At 40.5% G+C, this 18,522-nt stretch overlaps 1 protein-coding gene across 1 annotated transcript in view; it reads left to right on the top strand.

Annotated features, from left to right (window-relative positions):
* The first annotated feature begins 13,088 nt into the window (after nt 1-13,088).
* rev3l (REV3 like, DNA directed polymerase zeta catalytic subunit) overlaps nt 13,089-18,522 on the top strand; it is a 69,569-nt gene continuing 64,135 nt past the window's right edge. Inside the window, 1 exon segment of the mRNA XM_042332846.1 lies at nt 13,089-13,227. Coding sequence (XP_042188780.1) covers nt 13,089-13,227 — 139 coding nt within the window.

Genomic DNA, 18,522 nt, shown 5'->3' with positions numbered 1-18,522 from the left:
ACCTTTTTAATAAATATATCCTTTTGTTTGTGTGCTTTCCTTCCCCACCTCCAGCGGTCTGATTTCACATCCTATTTGTCCATTTGCTTTCTCTTCAGTACCTGTATATGTGCCTCTGTATGTTGCTGTTTCCTAATTCTGAATTTAAGCACAATTTGAAAAACAATTGCATTATTTAAGCCTCCAGCTACTTTCTTCCCTCCTGCTCCTCCTCCTGAGTTTGAGCTTGTTCCATTTTGAAGTAGCTCACCTTGAGCTAGTAGATGTACAGACAGTTGTGCTTGGTTGTCAGGATAAAAGACCCTGAAAAGCATTTCATAGAATCATAGAATTATACATTTATTGCCCTACCCTGATCTTCTTTCCGGTCCCTGACCAGGACCACATTTTCCTCCTCCATCACATTGCCCGCCTCCGTCCATAACTCACAATCAATGCAGCCAAAACTCTCGGCCACGCCATTGTCACTTCCCAGCTGGACTATTCCTTTGCCCTCCTCGCTGGTCTCCCCAGCTCCATCATGCACAAAATTCAACTAACTCAAAACTCCACAGCCCGGATGTTCAACTGCACAAAACTCCATACCCCCGTCACACCAGTCCTTGCCAGGCTCCACTGGCTCCCAATTACCAAACGGATCGATTTCAAGATCCTCTTGCCCATTTTCAAATCGCTTCATGTGCTCACACCTCTCTATGTATCTGATCTGCTAAACCTCCTCTCTACTACCCGCTGCTTCCGCTCTGCTGGCTCCGGCCTCCTGTTTGTCCCTCATCCCCTCCGCTTCACAATCGGTGGCCGTGCCTTCAGCCATTACGCCCCAAAACTCTGGAACTCTCTCCCTCAATCCCTCCACCTTGCCCCCTCCCTCCCCACCTTCAAAATCCTGCATAAAGTCCTTCCTTTTTGATTGTGCTTACAGACACCTCTCCCATCGCTCTCCCCCTGACTCGGTGTCAGACTCCGCCATTGTCAAACACTCCAGGACGTTGCCCCCACATGAAGGGCACTATATAAATGCAAGTTGCTGTTGTTTGTTACAGCAATGTGGTGATTTCTATACTGATTCAGGTAGAAGTGTTCAAACCTGACTCAGGCAGCTTTGCCATAAAGTTGCAACTTCCTGAAGAATACAAATGTAGCAAACCCTCAAAGCACCTTTTAATCTTAGATTTTAAAAAATGTTCTCAGTCTTTTAGGCGCAATCTTTTACTCTTTATTTTATCAATTAAGTTGGTATCACGACCATAGAATGAATCCTGCCTATTGTATGTACATGAAAGTTAATCATTGGCAAGTGTCGATATATATTCTGTGAAGCGCTTTGAGTTGTCTCAACAACGTGATAAGGCGCTATATCAAATGCAAAGATTATTATATTATTATACATGTTGTGTTTCTGTTTTACCAGCACAGTGACCCTGTGAAGAAAATCACTTTGAAAGTTCACAGAGTTTACTCCAGTTCTGCATTCGTTTGTACTTTATTATCTAAATTGTTAATTTGTATTGGCATGCATCCTAATAATCTATGTGAACATTCTGAATTAGTGGGACGTCCTCCTGACGTGAAAGGCGCTTTATAAATGGAATCTTGTTGTTGTTGTAGTGTAGTAATATAACTTTAAATTGCTGTGGTATTGTGGCAATGTCCAACAACAACGAATTCCACATGTGCAGCATCTTTCACACAGGAGAATGTCTCACAGCACATTAATAATAATAATCCTTGCATTTGATATATCGCCTTATCACATCTTCGAGACGTCTCAAAGCGCTTCACAGAATATACTGTAAAGTGAATTGACTATATGTTTTGTAGGAGAAACGCGGCAGCCAATTGCACACAGCAGTGTCCCACAAACAGCCGTGGATTGAGTGACCAAATTATTATTATATTTTTATTTTTTGAAGGGATTATTAGCCCCAGAAAAGCGATCTGCCAATCGACTAAAAAACGGTTTCCTCCTTACTGCTAAGTAAACAGAAGCAAGTGAAGTAAAGAAACTTGTCTAAGGTTTTGCCCTGCCCGGGAATCAAACCTGGGTCCTCTCATTTGCGAGGCAAGTGATCTAACCAATACGCCACATGACTCCACTTTACAAACCAGTGCTGGAAGTGAGATGGGGGAGTGTAGTTGAAGTTGAAAAGATAGATTTTTAGATGGGTTTCGAAAGCAAAGAGGAATTGAGCAAGGTGGAAGAATTTCAGAAGAGAGTTCCAGAGGACAGGTGCAAAATGTTCGGAATTGTGTAATACTGATTTTATATGACAGGATCCTGCATCCCATAATGTAGGGTAAGTGCTACATTTTGGAATTCTGCTTTATTTCTGACACTGAATATTAAAATGATGAATGAATGAATGAACAAATAAATAAATAAACAAACCCCAAAAGAACCAACATACTAACCGGGGTCACCTATCAATTAATTAGGTGTGTGGGTCATCAGCTGTCAGTTCCAGAGCAAGCTTTTATACTCAGCATTTCACTCCACAGTCAACAGCTGATTCAGGGCCAAGGTTATTGTGAATCTTGAACTTCTCATTTTCATATTACACTTTACGTCTGCAGGCTTAACTCTGCAGGCAAAGTGGTAATAGAAAAGCAACATAAGCAGCTTTTATCATAGGTGTCAGTCTGGCTCAGTTGGTAGCATTTTCACCTCTGGGTTGGAAGGTTGTACCTTCAACCCCTCCATCAGGCATTTGAGCTCACAATCCAGTGCTGCAGTGTCAGGGTAAGAATATTTGTTAATTGTATCCCAACAATGGTCAGAATATATAATCTAGGTTGTGGATACATAAAAAACTATCCTTGCATTTGATTCAGTGGTCTTATTATATCATCAAAATATCTCAAAGAGCTTCATAGAATTTACTGTAGAGTGTAATGATATCTAATACCTTTTTTGTAAAAATGTTTAAATGGCTCAGGGAGATCCTTCAAATATATAAGAATTGATATTAATTTAAATGACTCTGAACTATTTTACATCATATTCCTGGTTCAGACATAGTTTATTAATCAATTATGCAATTTGCACAACAGTCCTGTCAGTTACTTCTGTTGGCAATTATAAACCCTTTTTAAGCCATCTTCTGTTGAGAGACCTATCTCATCAGACCAAAAGATCTTTTGGAAGGTGACAAAGCTGTTCACAGCTCTAACAGGGTTTAACTCTTGGCTGACTTAGATGAAATCAAATAATTCACTGATGCACCACAGAATGCCTTTGTGTTATTTTATTTACTTCGAGATAAATAAAAGTTGTGTTAACTAATTGTTAACACACCAAAAAGGTGAACTCAAACCTATTTTAGAGAAGTCAAAAGCAATTGAGTTGAAAATTAAATTGTTTTACATTAGGAGTTAAAAGGCTTGCAAACAATACAACTTTTTAAATTATAAATAGTTAATGCTTTCTTGGACTTTGATCAGTGTGGCCTTTGAGTCATCAATCACTTTGACTGATATTTTCCCTTGAAATGTCTTCGTATTTCGGGACTTCCTACCCTGTCACTGTTCTTTTAGATGGTGATTTGATAACAGATTTCTTAGACTTCTATTTCTGTTTAACAAAAAGTTTTGAAAGGCTCCAAACATTCTTTCCTCTCGTATCAAGACTGCTATACTTATGTTTCTCCATATTTCTCCTTTTCTTCTTTCAAACCTAAATGAAATGCCTTTCAAATCTGTTTCAGTCTGAGTCAATCTGTGTAAAATCAGGGTTAATCTGATCTGTATCAATCTGTACCAATGTCTGAAGCGAATGCCTAACTATTGTGCTGTTGTACATTGCCAAGACATTGGGTATTTGGGTCCTCCCTTTGTGGACGACAATGAGCTGAGATGGTCGGAGTGAAACTCTAATCAGGTGCCACTTTTTTCCCTTGGAATTGGTGAGCAATCCTTCTTTGGGATGGGTGACACCTTTGACATGGATCTTTGATTTATAAAGGACCAAATCTTACTCATTCCCTTTTAACCATTTTTGACATGACCACTTCCAAAGACTGCTGACACCAAAAGAGCACTCATTGCTGCTTTCTATGCTGTTACAGGTGACACCCTTGTCCTAGTTTCAGCTTCACAATTTGTTTAATTGCTCTATGCACTTCACTTATTTCTTCTTCCCTCCTGTCTGGTTAGTGTCACACTGACCTCACTGCACAACCCACAAGCTGACAGCACAAAGGTTCTTTAGCTTGGCTACCCACAAGTACCTTTTGCTATCATGAACAAAATTAACCCCTTCCATACACTATGATTTGTGCTTTCAATAACCATTATTTGAATGAAATGTTTCCTACATTGGAGATACCTTCCTTCAGATGAGACATTAAGAACTGAGGTCCTTCCTCCCTTTATCCTGGCCAACAATTCTCTGGATAAAATTTGTCATTTACTTCATGGTTGGTTGTGGGATATTGCCTGTGCACAAATTGACTGCTCTGTTTGCATACAAATACAATCACTAGAATTTACCCCAATTTTAGCGTGAGCCTTTTTGACATTGTACGTGCTATATAATATGCAAGGATTTCAATTAGGATTTAGTATGATGCCAAGCCACATGGATACTCAATTTATGCTGCAGGAAGGTTTAAAATATATGTAATGTGAACTGTGTTATATTCTGGTGATCAGTCATTTTGTCACAATCATTGTGAACATCTCACGCATCAATGGCATGCACCATCCTGACCATTAATCTTTGCTGAGACATCTACCACTGGCAAGGAAAAGAAGAGAAAACACTTTTTCACCAATTCAACAGTAAATATTATGAAAAACAGCTGCATATCTAAATGCATATTTTCCTTCTTGAAATAGTTTAAAATCTTGAAATAGCAAGTTGACTTTTAAACAAGCCTAAATTTTGTTCCGTAGCGGTGTTTTTCTGGGTGTAACTTTTCGCTTTTGTGTTTAAAAGAAAGCCAAAAGGAAACAACTCAAGTAAAAAAGGAACAAAATCAAACAAACATTTAAAAAATTAATTAATTTTGTAACCTTATTAATGGTAAGAAAAGTTTTCAAAAAGCTCAGACATAACAATAACAACAAATTTATATTTATATAATGACTTTCCCGTAGGGAGAACATCCCAAGGGGCTGGACAGTCGAGGGTTTGTACCCAAGCTGGAGGTTTGATTTGAGATGGGTGTTGGCCGAGGGGGGTGGTCGTGGAAAGATGACCAAAGGCGAAGTCAAAACAAATCAGAGGACGTGCTGAGCAGAGGGAGCAGTCAGGTTGGTAGGATACAATGTTCCCATAGACCAATAAGCTTCCAAACTCACTGTTCAGGATCATACATGGCCATTTGGTCAAAGCACTGAGGGCTCCTGGCACTAATCCAACTGCACTCCAGTATGACTCAGTGTCTTCAGGAGAGGGAGTGGGAATAAAAAAATAAGAGAAAAAAAGTTTTATGAACAACTTTGTTATCATGAGAGTAGAATAATGTCTGCCTTATAGAAATCTCTTCAAGAGACTGACTCCAGAATTCTTTATATGAATCAGTGCCATTATTTCCATGGCAGTTCACCTCCTCAGTGACTTTGTTTGAAACCTTGAAGATTTCCCACAGATTACAATTGAAGCAACTAGATGGATTTAATTTTTTTTCAAGAACCGCTTTGCAATTTCTTGTCTCCTTCTCTGCAATACTTCTCCAGTTCTTGCAATCTTACCTCAGATTTCAGATAATATTGCAAATGATAGCACTATTAGGAATTTACATGACATCAAGCCAGTCAAAATAATTATTTCTATTTCACTGACATTATGAGATCATTATCTTCGGCATAAATATAGGTAATTGCCTTACACAGAAATGAGCTTAATTGCTATTGATTCCAATGTGAAAGACTAAATCGGATGTCAAGTCAGCCAGAGAATTTATTGCAGTGGACCAAATGCATTCTCTGCCTGGAGGTGAATTTAAGTGGAGACAACACACAAGCTCCCACATGCTTTGAGACTGGTCCTGTTGAGAGCTGAGAGCATATGCTATTCTCACTGGAATGATTGCTTCATAGAGCATCAGCAACCGCATATTGGCTGCCAGTGACATTTCCTCCAACAAAACAACAACAAAATTACATTTATAATGCGCCTTTCATGTCGGGAGGACGTCCCAAAGCACTCCAGTCACAATAGTCAATGCTTAGAGGCGAACAATACTTTCCTTCCCACATGATAATATTCCTTAAATCCTTAATATGTTTCTTGTGCTAATTAAGACAAGGAACAGGTAAAGAAATAACACAACTTTACCCATATATTCTTATAATATGACCTGATCTCATACCTGCAGAACATTTTTTACATACCACCCATTTTCTAATTGGAAACAAAAGAATTAATAATACTACATAACTTGTTTTTAACTCTTTAAATGTTTTGCCTCCAAGAGGACAAAAGAGGCTGCAAAGGATTCAAGTCAAAATTCAGCAAAGGCAACTGTCAATTCCATCCATCTCAATGCAAAGTAGTGAGAGGGTGCCATCAACACATAACTGCAGATAGAGATGGTCATAACTGGTCTATACAGTGTGAATTTATTGTTGGAAAATGGGTTCAATCCAATCATGGGGCAAAATTTACGGAAATAATACATTTCGTGTGCTAATTAAGACAAGGAATAGATAAAGGAATGATGCAAACTTTATCCCTATAATCTTATAATATGACCTGAACTCATGGAGCTGCATTTTGTGTGGTTTTATATTTTGTAGCTCTGATCTATTTTTCTCCTAGAATATGACTTTCATGCCTCCAGAGAATCCAGTTTTGCTGTGCAACATCGTAGAAATGCAAATGCTCCATTAGTACAATAAAAATTGGGGTTAGGCAAATTGGCAGAGGGAGCATTCAAAACAGTTTAAGTTAAGTAGAGTGCTTAATTTTACAGTTTGTATCTTTCAGCCTTTCAAAGATATGGACCATGCCCAGTTAAATTCAAATGATATTAAGTCGAATTCTGTTCTGAGCCCAAGTTGTATTATTCTTAATGCTGTTCTTACAAACTTCTACTAACATTCTTTTGAAGCTATTCAACAACAATAACTTGTAGTTATATAGTGCTCCTTACCCAGGATAGCATCCCAGAGCGCGTATTCAAAGCAATAGAACATAATGGGGTGAAAATGCAGTAGGTGATGTGATAATCAACAATGATAATTTTCACAGACAGTGTTTTTTACCACTTTGTTCCAAACCACTATTACTAGATCAATTTTATTTTTTTGACAATTCTGGACACAACACGATATAACAATTGTCCTTTGGTACAAAGCACAATTACTTGTACAAGGAGACTAGAGTTCATATGTGAACACAGTCTGCTGGTTCATTTTGTGTGGTATTATATTACTGCTCATTTATCACTGACTGAAATTACTGCTATAGCTAATTCCACACTTATGGTAATCAGCATTACTCTGCTTTGTCCGTGTAAAATTAAACACAACATTAATTGAGTAGCAGCAGTTAACTAGAACACTAATTAAGAAAATTATTAAGAGGTAGATATAATTTGAATAAGCTCGACTAGTCATCGTGGCACTCCAGGCTGTTTTGACAGTGATGGGCTATCAGGTGTCTTCATGAAGCTATAACTGACAACACCCTTGTATTGCACAAAGGAGGGTAGTGCAGTCAACAGATTGAGGATGGAACTAGCCTGCTCAGCTAACAGGGACAAGCTTTATAATGGGATAAATAATAATTAGGCAATAATCCTTGTATATGAATCAGTTCCAAATCACATAAGCCAATGTCTCAAAACATTTCACAGGAATTATTGTAAAATATGACTGTATTTTATAGGTGAATGCAGAGTCATCTGCATGTCATGGGGTTCCACAAAGCCATGAAACAAATGACCAATTTTAGCCAAGGAATTGGAGGCCAAGACACCAGGAGGAAGTGTATTCTCTTTTTGAACAATTCAATGGTATATTTAACGTCCACTTGAACAAATAGATGCGACTCTGGTCTTAACTTCTAATGGCACCTTCCAAATTGTAACATTTCCCCAGCACTGCATTAGAATGCCAGTCGAGATTATGAACTCAAAGTCCTGATGTGAGTCTGGAACCCACAACATTTTAAAGACGAGAGTGCTATTAACTGAATTATGCTGATCATTAAAATTATATGGATACATAGAATTGTCTGAGTCTTTGCCTTCAGGTGATGGTCTATGCCTTGGGCTGTAGATGAAATATCTGTGAAGAAACAAATGTAGAAATTCTGAATTTATAAATGTTAACATATCATCTGTGATCAATTTGTAAAGGCATCATAATTTACAAGGACAACAACTTGCATTTATATAGCGTCCCTCATGCAGAGTAGAGTCCCAGAGCACAAGAAGTGCCAGAGCATGACACCGAGCCAGGGGAAGGGGGGAGGTGACTGTAGACAGAGGAAGAGGAAGGTCTTCAGGCCCACGTGTAGAACAATTTTGGAATATTGTTCAAGGAATTTTACATTTCTATTAGAAACCTTACATTTTTGTTGAATTGCTGAGTCCTGTAGCTCAGTGGTTAGAGCACTTGCTTTGCAAGTGAGAGACCTGAGTTCAATTCCAGGCAGGGCGAACCCTTGGGCAAGTTTCCTTACTCCACACAGAGCCTAATAATAATCCCTCCAAAAAACAAAACAATAATAAATTGGTCATTTTCAATCCATGACTGTTTGTGGGACACTGCTGTGCGCAATTGGCTGCCGCGTTCGCCCACAAATATACAGTCAATTCACTTTACAATATATTCTGTGAAACGCTTTGGGACGTCGAGAAGACGTGAAAAGCGCTATATCAAATGCAAGGATTATTATTATATTTTACATGTTATCCCTCCTGGAAAGTCTGAGCGCTTGGCTGTTAAGATGTCCCCTGTACACTCACACTTTCACCTCATGATCCAATTGCCTGACAATAGTCATTATTTAGCTTTGATTATGAAAACTGGCAGAACCTATTGGAAGGACTGCCAGAAGCCACGGAAATATATACCAGAAGTGCAAAAGGAGAGAATTGGAGTGTAGAAAAAAAAGGTATCACTATTACACAAAAATATTTGTTTTCTTCCCTTGCTTTTTGTTGAGTGCTACTATAATGGGAAACGGGTGACTCCATTTCAAGCTTCTGCCATGTCACTGTCATCAACAACCACAATTTGCTTTTATGTAGCTCCCTTTGTGTAGGATAACGTCTCAGTGCTTCACAGTGGCCTGGTCAGACATCAAGATAAAGGAGAAGGGGAGAGGGAGATGACAATAGGAAAATAGAAGTAGATTTCAAGGTGGGATTTAAAGATTGAGAGGTGGGAGGTGGAGAGATAGACGCAGGGAGTTCTAGCAGTCAGAGGTGAAGTGACTGAAGGCTCGGCGATTAATGGTGGTGCAGAGTGGGCAGGGAATACGCAGGGGGATTGTCAAATGCTCGGAAGTGAAGGAATTTATAGGTGAGGGTGAAGGTGAGGTGAGGGTGAGACTTGCTGGGGATGACCTTCCCAATGTTCTGTCATGGATGGGGTGGGGTGACACTTCACCTTATACTTCCTCATCACAACACTACTATAAATAGGCAGTCACCTTGTGGCCTAATCATTTGTTTAAATTCCATATAGTATTAGTCTATGCAAAATTGAGGAAAATTCTTTAATTCCATTTTAATGGAATTTCCATATATTTTAAGGACTTGAAGCCAATTGAACAACCCTCTGTTTAGTTATGGAACCCATATAAATTTCAGCTGAGCCAAATTACTTCCAGGGCTGACTTATTCGACTTAAAAACTGACCAGTATAATACAATCATTTTGCTCAGCCAACACTGTTACCTTATGTAAGACATACAAATGTCATCTTGCGTTGTATTGTAAATAATCTGATACTCAATAGTATATGCCAGCAAGAATTAAACGCAAAAATACATCTACCAGGAAGTTGCATAGCTTTCAATATCTCATGCAAAAATTACACAGGAAAACATTTTGTTAAAAGTACAATGTCTTGATTAGATTTCCTGGTATGTGTTCAGCATAACAAGCAATCCCATTTCAAATGTACACTGTTGATGCATCTCTAAACTGCGATTCCCTGTTCAACATTTAATGATTGATCTTGCTTTCCACTACCCCACCTGGAGTATTTTTAGGCATGATGCTCCAAACTATGAAGGGTTGAGTGGACCAATGGATTTCAGATCTAAAACTGTCGGTCCCAAGTCCAGTGCTTAACCGACTGAGATTATTTCACAACTAGGTTTCCTATAATTCGTAAAGCAAATTGTGAAGCAACATCTAAAAATGTGCCTTCAGCTTTGTGAATTAGGTTGGCCACTTATTTTCATGTATAGCTTATTTAATCAGAAAACCACTTTTCATTCTGAATCTTATATGATTTACCATATAGCAACTGTGCCAATACAAACAAAATGATTACTGTAAAACTATTCTTCCTGCTGAATTGAAAAACACATTTAGGAAACCTATTGTTTGAACATTAAGCTTGGCTGACAGATTCATAGCTTTGTAAGATAGCATTTTGCTCACATAAAGGGCTTCAAAGGGATGTTGTTCTTTGGAATCTTAATGCACTGTCAGAGAGAGGTATGCGGTAGTTTGTGCTTGTGATTGCCCAACGGTTTTGACTAAACAATCTCAGCTGCATCACTGTGTGGAATTACAAACTGTAGGACTAGAGATGTTTGCCAGAAGGAAGAGAAACAATTGGGGAGCTATCATCAGACTGACAAATTTTCATGTTTGGGGTGATATTTAGAGTACTTGGAGAAAGGCCTTTGTCTGAATATGCACAAAACAGGAAGTATACAGTTACTCCCACTGTTGAGTTGGAAACAATATCAGGCTTACAGTTTTGACTATCTTTTCGACCATTAATGTGTTGGCATCTTGATCTTCCAGTGCCTTGAGATGTCATCTCGACATGAAAGACACTATATAAATGCAATTTGTTGTTGTTGTTCCAATGCTACAATACAACAAATTTAATTTGCATAACTCCTTTCACATCAGGAAAATGTCCCAAAGTAATAGTTTGTGGGAGCAAGACAAACATTGACAAAAACTTTCAGACAAAAAAACAGGAAAGTTAAGGAAACTGGATTTGAACTTTTATCTGAGATAATTCCAAGCAATCATCATGGTCTTCAATATAGACAAGAAGGATTAGGCAGTTTTAACTGTTTCTATAATTGTATTGCTTCAGTACTTGTGCTCTTCGTCTTTTCACTCTACTCATTTCATAATAATCCTTGCATTTGATACAGTGCTTTATCATGTCGTTGAGATGTCTCAAGGTGCTTCACCGAATATACTGAGTAAATTCACTGTAAATTTTGTGGAAGAAACACGACAGTCAATTGCTTACAGCAATGTCCCACAAAGAGTCATGGATTAAGTGACCAAATTATTACTTTCATTTTATATTTGGAAGTGATCATTACTTCCAGAAAGCGATCCTCCAATCAACTAACAAACGGGTTCCTACCCACTGCCGGATAAAGAGGTGTGTGGATTAACAACAACAACAACAAGATTCCATTTATAGAGCGCCTTTCACGTCAGGAGGACGTCCCAAATTAAGGAAATTTGCCTAATGTTTTGCCTTGCCAGGAAACAAACTCAGGGTTCTCGCTCATGAGGCAAGTGCTCTAACCAATACGTTACAGGACTCCACGGCGCTTGCACATATAAACTAACAATTATTCCATATTTGTGTGACATACTTCTGTTCATATTCCTATTCATTTACTTACAACCTGGTCCCCATAAAAACAAAGCAAAACTCTCCCTCCGAGGTCCTCTCTCCCTGCCCCCCCGCCTTGCCCTCCCCCCCCGCCCCCACCTTGCCCCCCCCCCCGCCCCCCACCTTGCCCTCCCCCCCGCCCCCACCTTGCCCCCCCCCGCCCCCCACCTTGCCCTCCCCCCCGCCCCCACCTTGCCCCCCCCGCCCCCCACCTTGCCCTCCCCCACCCCACCTTGCCCCCCCCTGCCCCCCACCTTGCCCTCCCCCCCCTTGCCCTCCACCTTGCCCCCCTGCCCCCCACCTTGCCCTCCCCCTGCCCCCACCTTGCCTTCCCCTGCCCCCCACCTTGCCCTCCCCCTGCCCCCCACCTTGCCCCCCCCTGCCCTCCCCTGCCCCCCACCTTGCCCTCCCCCCCACCTTGCCCTCCCCCCCACCTTGCCCTCCCCCTGCCCCCCACCTTGCCCCCCCTGCCCCCCTGCCCCCCACCTTGCCCTCCCCCTGCCCCCCACCTTGCCCTGCCCCCTGCCCTCCCCTGCCCCCCTCCCCCTGGCCTCAGGATGCGATCGAAGAGCGCGCCGTCGCGTGAGCAGTCGTTAACGATCGGCCGGAGTGGGCGGGGCCGCCCGTCAGCAACCGGCCATCAAGCCGCGGGCCGACCAATCAGGTAGCTGAAGGCGCGTGCCACACCTGCCAATAGTAGTAGCGAGGAGGCGGGACTTCCCTCCTCTCCCCCCCCAGCCCGCCCCCCCCCGGGTGGTGTATGTGACACTTGGGTACTGCAGTGCAGCTGTGCAGTCAGAGAGCGGGAGAGGGCCGACCCGTAAACACGCTCAGCTCCCACACAGCACCGAGGGGCGGCCATTGCACACCTCCCTCTGTGCCTGTGTGTGTGTGTGCGGGTGCGGGTGGGGCCGGCGGAGGAGGAGGAGTTGTCGGGGGAGGCGAGGGTGGGACTGGGATGGGGTGTGAGTGCTGCAGAGGATGAGAGGCCGGGCCAGAGGGAGCGAGCACCATGGAGACAGCCCTCCTCAGCCAGGCCCGTCACCGCCTCCTCCTCCTCCTCCTCCCACTGCTTAAATAACAGTCAGCTCGCCTTGACCCACGCTCACTAACACGCCTCCGCTCACCGTGGAAGCAGTTCGTCGTGTACAGAGTTTTTTTTCCCCCCTTTCTTTTTCTTTTTTTTTAAAAAAAATTACGCAGCAATTTGTTTCACAATTAATTTCCAGTCTATCCCTATATAGATATATATATATATATATATATATATATGTGTATATATATCACACCCAGGGCGAGACAGTATGTTCGCTGTCAGGATCGTCAGTGCAGATTATTACATGTCCAGCCCTGTCAAGGGTCTGGATGTTTGTTTTTCTGAATTTAGAGAGAATGAGGTGAAGAGAGTGCCTGTGGTTCGCATCTTTGGGTCAACACCTGCAGGTAAGGTTCACACACCGATTGCATTTGATAACGTATATCATGTCAAGCTTGTAAATGTGTGCAAACGGCATGTGCTTTCGGTTTGAGGGCTTGCCATTTTGTAAAGCCTTGGACCGAGCAGCCATGGAGGTTGTGCAATATTTATACGGTCGCATATTTCTGAATATGCATTGCAGATTGTGGTATTGCTTTCCTCAGTAATCCCCCTCCTCCCCTCCCCTCCCCTCCCCGGTGTGTGTACATGTGAGTGAGTGAGTGAGTGTGTGTCTCAGTGAGTGCCTGTGGATGCGAGTGTGTGCTGCTGTGTGTTGAGGTCGCCGCTGTCAGAGCCGCACTGTCTGATACCGGTTCAGTTTCTGTGTCAAAACTGTTTCACATTCCAGGGGGAAAAGAGTGGGGCAAACAGTCTGAAATGAGTTGTGTGTACTGAGAGGAAGGTGGTGGGGGTGGGGGTGGGGATGGGGGTGGGGGGGAGAGAAAGAAAATGGTGGAGTAAAACCGAAATGGATCTTTTATTAATAACGATAATAATACATTGTTTGTGTCACCGTGTTCGGATTTATGAGGCAGTTTATTGTTGGGGTTTTCTATTTAATTTCAATGTTACAAAGCAATGTGAAACGATGTACATATATACAATGCCACTGGTACAATGCCACTTGGTAGTAAACTATCAAGGGCAGCACTAGCATGTTGTGTTGCGCCAAAGAAGCAAATTGAGGTGTGGTTGTGTTGACATAATACTTATTCCCTCCTTTTATGCATATTATTGAAATTGATTGCAATATTTATATGCGTACTGTTTGATGCACTACCGTGATGATATTAACTTCTGCCACCAAATTCATTGTAGACTATAGTAAGTGTTCAGGCATCATTGGGGTATACGAAAGAGAATTTTAAAAATTGTTTAATTGAGTCTTTTATTCTCTCAGGAGGGAAAAAAAAATTCCGTCACTTTGTTCAGTTGTAACTTGATTTCTGAGGAACCGAATGCAACAAACACTCTATGATGCTTTTGCCATTAAAAATTCAACATTTAGCTTTAGGTATCTGGCAGATTTGTAGAAAGTCCAGTCTCAGGAGGCAGAATAGTTCCTTCAACAGTATTTTTCTTTCACTTTCTCTATTTTTAAAGTTTAATTTGATTCTACTTTTATTTCTACTTTTTTAACTAACAAAATAAAACACTTCTTCCTTCGTTTCTACAAATCGTTTTGTAAATTGGTGTACCTTATTTTTTCATTGGAGAAAAAAAAATCTTTTCTGACAAGCTTAGACTGATGATTGATAGGACTGAAAATACAATCTGGTTAATATTTGACACGTTTTGGCTTGTGAACTGGCAAGTGGGGAGGCTTGAGCACATGAACTTCGCCATCTCCCCCAAAAGGATTGTAATGTCCAGACAAAGTGGCAAGTCAGTTTTGCTCTAAGAATTACGGCACAACATTTTGCCTAAAAAATCTTTTTAAAAAAAAATCTGTACCACTCTCTTGCTTTATTTGGAGTTTCATTCCCTTCACATCACCCAATTCAACTTTTTTTTAAAAGAAGCTTGAAGCAAAAATGCAATACTAAATTACATTACTTTCACACTATATGCAAGGGTGGCCGAAGGCACGGTCGAAGAGGAGGGTCGAGGTTCCTGACTGGCTTGGTAAGGTGGAGTGTGCATCCGTGGATGCTGATGCTGTCAGTGCCTGAGGTGCAGAGGCGAAGTTTTGCTGACGTTCAACTGTAGAAAGTTAGCTCTCATCCAGTTCTTGATGTCTGACAGGCTGTCTGTCAGGACATCAGTGGTCCTGGGGTCGAGGGTGAGGCAGAGAGAGAGTTGGGTGTTGACCATGTTACATTTAGAAGTTGGCCACATGTCTGTGGATGGTGTCACCAAGAGGAAGTATGTACAAGTTGAAGAGGGGGGGATCGAGCCCAGAGAAACGCCGCACAAGATGGTGCGGGAGCTGGAGGAGAAGCTATTTGTGGAGACAAACTCCTCACTCATCAAAAGTTTAGTATCATATAGTGTAGTTAACCAAATAAAAAGAGAATCAAGCTCAACCATTACATTTTGTTGGTGAAGTTTGAATCCTTTTCAGGATTAAATTACTTTTTTCCTGCAGAGATTTATTTGCTTAAAGTAAAATACAGGCAGTAAAATTATATCAACCTTTTCTCTTTTCCATCTTTCCACTCTCCCCAACCTCCCAAATTTAATTTAATTGCCACATTATCGACAACAGCAGAAGTTTGGGGGGGACAAATTGTTTGTCCACAATTGTAAAATTCTTTAGAATTTGATGTTTTGGGGTATTGTGGGGTTTTTCACAGGTATAAATGTTTGGGTTCTGCTATAAATGTTTCTGTTACTGAGACATCATAAAAATATCCTGTTAATAAGAGTATCATAATTTTTAAACACATTTTGGAGATGGTGCAGTCCAAACTACAATTTTTTTTATACATAATGTAGATTTGTGTATACTATTTTCACATGCCATTCTAAATTTCCAGTTAAATGATAAAACCAATTATTGAAATTATTAATCCGTTATGAGTTTGTGTCCAAGAAGTCATCTTTATAGACTTAAAGACTGATTTTTCAAAAAAAAACTTAAATGAAAATGTCTATTTCTTAATTTGGGTGTACAAGTAAATAAAATGTAATTTTGCCAGCTCAGATTATGCTGCTAGTGAGCTGCACATACTTTATGTGCACCTGGGAGAGAACTATTTGCCTGTGAACTTTTTCTCATTGCTGATGGTTTAGTTGTGGTCAATAAAGCAAGAGATAAAAATCAAGCTAGGTTTTGTTCATTCCAGCCCAAAATAAAAAATGTTGCCTTTCTCTGCACAGTATTTTGTCTGGTTACCAATCTCAGAACTGACAAAATACAAGCAGGACAGAGCTTGATAAGCTTCTGTAGAAACTCATGTGCAGCATTCTGCTTCAAGGTTAGTTGAGGTACTAATTGGTGGTTTGAGTTCTAAGCCTCTTTTACTTTGGTATCCTGAAGCTGAAAACTAGTCTTTGAGAATTGAGACAATGTAAATTTTGATCTACAATATGGATTTTATGTCTCAAGTTAATCTTGCTCAGTCCATATCTAACACCTCCCTATTTTCCGCCAACTAAATGTTTTTTCTCCTTGCCTCTTGAGCCATTAGAGAGCCAGTTATCCATCATACCAAATTTCTTGGATTGTAATGTTTGGCACATTGACCCAGTGATTGTTGTTCTGCGAGCCATGAAACTGTTGGTTTAATTGTGAAGTGGATAGCTCAGTCAGATATTATCCTCAGTAAATCAGTGTTAGAATTTGTACCAATTTTCACTCAATTTACCCAAAGCTTTTCCTTGTGTTTCTCTCTGTTTCCTCCTGTTTTATTGACCCCAAAATAGACCCTGAAAAACCTCTGAAAATACCTGGATTTTTATTTTTTGATTAACTGACTTTAATGGTTCCTATTATCCATGAGTAACAGAAAATTTCATCCTAACCAAATGTTTACTTAGAAATTGGATTTCTACTAATGATCAGGAGCCTTGGACTATCCAATTAAAACATACCCTACAGTGCTGTAGCTCAGTGGTTAGAGCACTCGCTTTGCAAGTGAGAGACCTGAGTTCAATTCCAGGTAGGGCGAAACCTTGGGCAAGTTTCCTTACTCCACACACCTAATAATAATCCCTCCAAAACCAAAAACAATAATAAATTGGTCATTTTCAATCTATGACAGTTTGTGGGACATTGCTGTGCGCAATTGGCTGCCGCGTTCGCCCACAAATATACAGTCAATTCACTTTACAGTGTGTTCTGTGAAGCGCTTTGGGACGTCCTCCCGACGTGAAAAGCGCTATATCAAATGCAAGGATTATTATTATTATAAGAAACAAACTAATTTTTTTCCATTTCTTTGAGATGATAAATATTTATGCAATTACATTCTGTATCGCTTGAATCCATTGTAATTCCTTTGCTTTGATATTAGCCAAAATAGGTTTTATATTTCTGTTTAAATCCATGGAGTAAGTGACAATTGTCAAGACATATTTGGATTAGTATTTATCCAATAGGTACCTTCACTTGCCATATGATCAGTTTGTTTGTCATGTCCATCGAGTATCATCTGTATATGCGAAGGAATAGGGACTTGTTACTAGCAAATGGGTGGTGTTGAAATAGCAGATGTATTCTGATGTTACAATGATAGAAGTTTGCTCCATGAATCTTGGCACTGAGGTGAGACTGTGCCAGCTATGAGTACTTGGTCTCTGCAATTTTGAAAGAAGACATCTCAGAGTGGATCTTATAAAATAAACAAGTTTTTAAATGAGTTTGAAAAAGTAAAAATTACTTTTGGATGTCCTGAGCAGAACAAAAGGCCACAGGCTTAAGATTGCAAAGGACAATTTCAGCACTGACCCTATGAAGTATTTGTTTACTCAAAGGATAATTAACAACTAGAACAGATTGCCACTTGAAGGGTGGTTGAAGCCAGGACACAGGAATCATTTGCAAAACTGCTTGATGCTGTGATGGAAAGACAGAGGATGAGAACAAATGGGCTGAAATGAAGGGCCTTGAACTGGTCTTGTTATGTATTACACCCAGTAGTTCAGTGATCAGTCCTGTAGCTCAGTGGTTAGAGCACTCGCCTCGTAAGTGAGAGACCTGGGTCGATTCCCGGCAGGGCGCAATGTTAGGCAAGTTTCCTTACTCCATCCACATGCCTCTGTTTACCTAGCAGTAACTAGGAACCCGGTTGTTAGTTGATTAGTGGATTGCTTTTCTAGGGGTAATCATTCCTTCAAAAAAATAGTAAATTGGTCACTTAAATCCACGATGGTTTGTGGAACACATTCTATGAAGCACTTTGAGACATCTCGAAGACGGATAAGGTGCTATATCAAATGCAAGGATTATTATCGTTATCAGTAGCCAGTGTACTGTAGTTCAGTACACCTAGTAGTTCAGTAGGCTGTTAACGTGATCACTGTGGAATCTGCACCCCAGAGACTCCCATGAAATACAAATCAGCTCCGTAGCAGCTTTGTAGGGCTCATTGTTTAAACACAATACTGTACCATGCACACGCCACAGTCTAAAGCGATTTTATAAGGCAAGAATGTTTGACACAACTTAAATTAGGAGCAGGGAAATTGTGTTAAGGGGATCCTTGCATTTGATGTAGTGTTTCATTATGTCTTCGAGAAGTATCAAAGTGCTTCACAGAATACACTGTAAAGTGAATTGACTGTATATTTTGTGGGCGAAACGCAGCAGCCAATTG

Source organism: Callorhinchus milii, unplaced genomic scaffold, assembly GCF_018977255.1.
Source record: "Callorhinchus milii isolate IMCB2004 unplaced genomic scaffold, IMCB_Cmil_1.0 Scaffold3, whole genome shotgun sequence".
In the NCBI taxonomy this organism is placed as follows: Eukaryota; Metazoa; Chordata; class Chondrichthyes; order Chimaeriformes; family Callorhinchidae; genus Callorhinchus; species Callorhinchus milii.
Note: the sequence above shows the minus strand (reverse complement) of the source record. Positions and strands in the feature narration are given on the sequence as shown.